We start from the raw sequence: 6,767 nt of genomic DNA, 5'->3' as shown, positions 1-6,767 counted from the left end.
TTCCGTTTGGCCACTGTACCATAAAGGCCTGATTGGTGGAGTGCTGCAGTGATGGTTGTCCTTCTGGAAGTTTCTCCCATCTCAACAGAGCAACTCTGGAGCTCTGTCAGAGCGACCATTGGGTTCTTGGTCACCTCCCTGACCATTGCCCATCTACCCTGATTGCTCAGTTTGGCCGGGCAGCCAGCTCTAGGAAGAGTCTTGGTGGTTCCAAACTTCTTCTATTTAAGAATGATGGAGGCCACTGTTCTTCGGGTCCTTCAATGCTGCAGAAATGTTTTGGTACCCTTCCCCAGATCTGTGCCTCGACACAATCCTGTCTCGGAGCTCTGGACAATTCCTTCGACCTCATGGCTTGGTTTTTGCTCTGACATGCACCGTCAACTGTGGGACCTTTTTATATAGACAGGTGTGTGCCTTTCCTAATCATGTCCAATCAATTGAATTTATCAAGTTGTAGGAACATCTCAAGGATGATCAATGGAAACAGGATGCACCTGAGCTCAATTTCGAGTTTTATAGCAAAGGGTCTTTTTTATATATAATTTCTAAAAGCCTGTTTTCGCGTTGTCATTATGAGATATTGTGTGTAGATTGATGGAAAAATGTATTTAATCCATTTTAGAATAAGGCTGTAACATAACAAAATGTGGAAAAAGTGAAGGGGTCTGAATACTTTCCGAATGCACTGTATAAGCAATCATTTCCGATGGAAAAAAAACACAGATGTGAAAAATTGGTGTATAGCGTTTTGGAATGAAACTCTTCAATTGTGCCCTTTGTGCAGAGCAGCCTTACAGCTTCTCTTTGTAGGATAATCATGTATTTTGTTATCCTATATCTTTCCACACCATTCTCAACAGATCACCCAGAGACAACATGAAGCTGGAGCTGCTGGTGGTGTTGGCTGTAGCAGCCCTGGTTCCCAGCCTGTCTGAGGGGCGGCTGCTCTCCAAATGTGAGCTGAAGACCAAACTGGCAGAGGCTGCCGACCAATTCAATCTGACTGAGAAAATTGCAGCAAAGGGTGCCGAACTGGACGAAGTCTTGGCCAAAAGTGGGTTGTGAATTATATGTAGGCCTATTGCATTTTTGCAAGTTTCGAGAGATTACTTGAAGGTGGTGTGAGATAGCATAGAACATCAATGTCACTGAAAAACGTCTCAAATTTAGTTAAAGGGGAAGTTCAATATATATATATACAGTGAGGGAAAAAAGTATTTGATCCCCTGCTGATTTTGTACGTTTGCCCACTGACAAAGAAATGATCAGTCTATAAATTTAATGGTAGGTTTATTTGAACAGTGAGAGACAGAATAACAACAACAAAATCCAGAAAAACGCATGTCAAAAATGTTATAAATTTATTTGCATTTTAATGAGGGAAATGAGTATTTGACCCCCTCTCAATAAGAATGATTTCTGGCTCCCGGGTGTCTTTTATACAGGTAACGAGCTGAGATTAGGAGCACACTCTCAAAGGGAATGCTCCTAATCTCAGTTTGTTACCTGTATAAAAGAGACCTGTCCACAGAAGCAATCAATCAATCAGATTCCAAACTCTCCACCATGGCCAATACCAAAGAGCTCTCCAAGGATGCCAGGGACAAGATTGTACACAAGGCTGGAATGGGCTACAAGACCATCGCCAAGCAGCTTGGTGAGAAGGTGACAACAGTTGGTGCGATTATTCGCAAATGGAAGAAACACAAAATAACTGTCAATCTCCCTCGGCCTGGGGCTCCGTGCAAGTTCTCACCTTGTGGAGTTGCAATGATCATGAGAACGGTAAGGAATCGGCCCAGAACCAAACAGGAGGATCTTGTCAATGATCTCAAGGCAGCTGGGACCATAGTCACCAAGAAAACAATTGGTAACACACTACGCCGTGAAGGACTGAAATCCTGCAGCGCCCGCAAGGTCCCCCTGCTCAAGAAAGCACATATACAGGCCCATCTGAAGTTTGCCAATGAACATCTGAATAATTCAGAGGAGAACTGGGTGAAAGTGTTGTGGTCAGATGAGACCAAAATGGAGCTCTTTGGCATCAACTCAACTCGCCGCATTTGGAGGAGGAGGAATGCTGCCTATGACCCCAAGAACACCATCCCCACCGTCAAACATGGAGGTGGAAACATTATGCTTTGGGGGTGTTTTCTGCTAAGGGGACAGGACAACTTCACTGCATCAAAGGGACAATGGACGGCGCCATGTACCGTCAAATCTTGGGTGAGAACCTCCTTCCCTCAGCCAGGGCATTGAAAATGGGTCATGGATGGGTATTACAGCATGACAATGACCCAAAACACACGGCCAAGGCAACAAAGGAGTGGCTCAAGAAGAAGCACATTAACATCCTGGAGTGGCCTAGCCAGTCTCCAGACCTTAATCCCATAGAAAATCTGTGGAGGGAGCTGAAGGTTCGAGTTGCCAAACGTCAGCCTCGAAACCTTAATGACTTGGAGAAGATATGCAAAGAGGAGTGGGACAAAATCCCTCCCGAGATGTGTGCAAACCTGGTGGCCAACTACAAGAAACGTCTGACCTCTGTGATTGCAAACAAGGGTTTTGACACCAAGTACTAAGTCATGTTTTGCAGAGGGGTCAAATAGTTATTCCCCTCATTAAAATGCAAATCAATTTATAAAATTTTTGACATACGTTTTTCTGGATTTTTTTGTTGTTATTCTGTCTCTCACTGTTCAAATAAACCTACTATTAAAATTATAGACTGATCATGTCTTTGTCAATGGGCAAACGTACAAAATCAGCAGGGGATCAAATACTTTTTTCCCTCACTGTACATGTTATATGTATAATGTATAATATATGTTAAATGGTTCCTCACCCTAGTAGTCTATGGGCCTGGAGACATTTTCTTTAAAGAGACACTACAAATTTCAGTGAACTTCAGCTAAAATCATAAGGAATGATAGGGGCAATTTACAAAATGGAATGGCCAAATCAATTGAAATAAACTCAATATTTGATTAAAGGTGATTTGGCCATTAAAAAAATAACATTGCATGGTTGCCTCTAGCTAGCAGTGCCTACGGTTAGCTGAAGTTTGTAGTGGCTGTTTAAAGAGAAAAACCTGGATTACAGTTTATTTTATAGACTACTTTCTGAGTGAGGAACCATCTAACATCAAGTTGTAAAATCCTGAACTTCCCCTTTAATGATGGCACCCTGAGGATCATGTCAAACCCTTTGGTATTCAACAACACACCTCCAGGTACTGTTGTTTTAACACTTCCAAATATATAATCTCCCTCTCTCTCTCTATTCCCTTCCTGCTCTCACTGTGACTTGGTTGGTCCAGTTATTTGCAGTTTGGACCTAAAGTCTGGCTTAAACACCAGCCTTGTGACCAACCTTGTCCTGCGCAAACCTATCCTGCATAAACCCAAAAGGCGCCCCATCAGCATGAGACCCGTGAGACTGTTCGGGCGCAAACGTCCAGGTAGAGATGTTGAGTCAAAGGAAGATGGAGTTAGTTCTGAGGGAGAAGAGGGCAACCCTAGACCTATAGGGAAGATTGGGGGAATGAGCCGAAGACCTACAGGAAAGCCCGGGGGACTGAAACCAAAACCTACCGGGAAGACAGAGGGAGTGAGCCCAAGATCAGAGAGGCCTGAGGGGAAGAGACCGAGACCAGGGAGGCCTGTGAGAGGAAGGGACAAGCGTGAGGCAGAGGAGTCCGCTGGTGATGAGGAAAAATATGACAAAGTTGAGGCGCACGAGAGCAAAGCGGCTGAGCATGAAGAGTTTGGCGGCTATGAGGAAGAGGGTGATGAAGATGAGGTTGACGAGGATGAGCTGGACGAGGAGGACCTGGAAGAGTTAGAGGCGGAGCTGGACGACCAAGAAAGAGAGCAACCGAAAGAGGGAGAGGGGAGAAGGCGGAAGAGACACGTCCCAAAGCAGTTCAGAAGTCCCGGACACAGCCGCAAGCCACCGCCACGTAAGCCGATGCGCAAGCCGTTCAGGCCATTCAAGACCCGGTCCTTCAGCTTTTTCGGTCTTTTCCAGCTGAGCAATCGCCTCGCCTGCGTCTCCTCCAACAACACTCGCTCGCTCAATCTCTGTAAGACAGAGTGCAGCTGTGAGTACAAACATCTTTCCATCCTCAACCTGTTTAGCAGAATGTCAACAAATGCCTGCATGTATGTATGTATGTGCAGTACATGTATGTATGAAATAATGAATAGGCCTAAATGAGTGAATGAATGAATGAATGTCAGGCTGTTGATCATGCCTTACTTTGGTGTTCAACAACACACCTCCCAGGTACTGTTGTTTTAAAAATATATAATCTCTCTCTATTCCTTTCCTGCTCTCACTGTAACTTGGTTGGTCCAGTTATTTGCAGTTTGGACCTAAAGTCTGGCTTAAACGCCAGCCTTGTGACCAACCTTGTCCTGCACAAATGAATGAATGAACAAACAAACGGATGGATTGTTCTTGTGTCATGAACAAGACAAGAGAATAGAACTAGTGGGTTTCATAATCAACCTCTCACTTCTCTGTAATCACACTCACTTGGTTTAGTCCTACATTGGCGAACCATTTCAAGGTGCAGGGCTAAAATACTGTACCTGCAAAGTGCACACAAAGGCCTTATGTAATTCACGGGAACTATACTGACTGTATGACTGTCTCTGCCCTTCCAGCCTTTGTTGATGATGACATCAGTGATGACATCGCCTGCTTTGTGAATTCTCGTGCCTGGATGTAAGTTTACCTACTGCCAACACCAGTGAATAGTGAGGACAATGACATTGATGCCACACTTACTGATCTTGATCCATAAAATATTAATTAGAGTGAAGCAGCCCTCTGACATCACAAATGAGGTGTTGTTTGGACCCTAGTTACTGCAATCTTTTTATTTATCCAACTAGGCAAGCCAGTTAAGAACAAATTCTTATTTACAATGACGGCCTACCCTGGCCAAACCCTCCCCTAACCTGGGCCAATTGTGCGCCGCCCTATGGGACTCCCGATCGGTTGTGATACAGCCCGGGATCAAACCCGGGTCTGTAGTGACGCCTGTAGCACTGCGATGCAGTGCCTTAGACCGCTGCGCCACTCGGGAGACCAAAAATCTAATTCTATAGAAATTTCACTTTCAAAATGCACTAATATAAATGCTTACTTTTGTATAGTAATAGTATTTTAAGCCGTTGTACAACTTTCGAGCAAGTTGTATTATTGACTGCAAAAAATACAATAACAAAATATTTATCACCGTCTTCATTTGTGTATTACAGGAAGGCTCTGAGGTTTCCATGGAAATGTGCCAGGCTGCAAGCCTCTGAGTACTTTGAGTGTGACCAACCACTTAATAGTACTATGAGTACTTTGCAAACAACAACTTAACAGGGCATTTTCCTTCTTTCTCTCTACTCTTATCTTCTGCTATAAGCTCCATTTAGCAAATATGCTACTTTCCATCACCTCTAGATGGTGTGCTAGGAACGATTTGAGCCCCTTATCCCTTATGTTGGGACAACATTGAAAAAGTGCCTCCTACAGATATTAGGCAACAACATCCTATTCTCCTTCTCTCCTCCAACTGTCCAACTACCAGGAGTAAGGAAGTTAAATCTAACAGATGCTATTTTGTTGACAATGTCTCCTTTGTTGCTTGGTAACAACATTTCCTACTTTGACAAACAAATACATAAAATGACCATAAAGATGTTTGGTTTCCAGTGTATTATTTCCTATATGCCACTATCTGAATGTCTGTACACTGCTTGTGTGTATTAAATACATATAATTCTATTAAATTAAGTATTACATTTGAATCTCAAAGAAATGAAACACAACATGTATTATTAAGTTGTCATTATTTAGAGGGAGGATCATGGTATGAAATGAGATATGTAGAATAGAAGCTACCCACTGGGTACAGTGGGGAGAACAAATATTTGATACACTGCCGATTTTGCAGGTTTTCCTACTTACAAAGCATGTAGAGGTCTGTAATTTTTATCATAGGTACACTTCAACTGTGAGAGACGGAATCTAAAACAAAAATCCAGAAAATCACATTGTATGATTTTTAAGTAATTAATTTGCATTTTATTGCATGACATAAGTATTTGATCACCTACCAACCAGTAAGAATTCTGGCTCTCACAGACCTGTTAGTTTTTCTTTAAGAAGCACTCCTGTTCTCCACTCATTACCTGTATTAACTGCACCTGTTTGAACTCGTTACCTGTATAAAAGACACCTGCCCACACACTCAACCAAACAGACTCCAACCTCTCCACAATGGCCAAGACCAGAGAGCTATGTAAGGACATCAGGGATAAAATTGTAGACCTGCACAAGGCTGGGATGGGCTACAGGACAATAGGCAAGCAGCTTGGTGAGAAGGCAACAACTGTTGGCGCAATTATTAGAAAATGGAAGAAGTTCAAGATGACGGTCAATCACCCTCGGTCTGGGGCTCCATGCAAGATCTCACCTCGTGGGGACATCAATGATCATGAGGAAGGTGAGGGATCAGCCCAGAACTACACGGCAGGACCTGGTCAATGACCTGAAGAGAGCTGGGACCACAGTCTTAAAGAAAATCATTAGTAACACACTACGCCGTCATGGATTAAAATCCTGCAGCGCACGCAAGGTCCCCCTGCTCAAGCCAGCGCATGTCCAGGCCCGTCTGAAGTTTGCCAATGACCATCTGGATGATCCAGAGGAGGAATGGGAGAAGGTCATGTGGTCTGATGAGACAAAAATATAGCTTTTTG

At 43.5% G+C, this 6,767-nt stretch overlaps 1 protein-coding gene across 1 annotated transcript; it reads left to right on the top strand.

Moving 5' to 3' along the window:
• Positions 1–879: 879 nt before the first annotated feature.
• On the top strand, positions 880–5,382 carry LOC311113416 (uncharacterized protein; the record flags this gene model as incomplete). Its single annotated transcript, XM_084156626.1, has 4 exons — positions 880–1,057; positions 3,323–4,105; positions 4,674–4,734; positions 5,274–5,382. 4 exons carry the CDS (start codon positions 880–882, stop codon positions 5,380–5,382), a joined length of 1,131 nt encoding a protein of 376 aa, XP_084012752.1.
• Between the last annotated feature and the right edge of the window lie 1,385 nt (positions 5,383–6,767).

The sequence above is a fragment of the Coregonus lavaretus genome (assembly GCF_964263955.1).
Source record: "Coregonus lavaretus genome assembly, chromosome: 40".
Taxonomy (NCBI): Eukaryota; Metazoa; Chordata; class Actinopteri; order Salmoniformes; family Salmonidae; genus Coregonus; species Coregonus lavaretus.
Note: the sequence above shows the minus strand (reverse complement) of the source record. Positions and strands in the feature narration are given on the sequence as shown.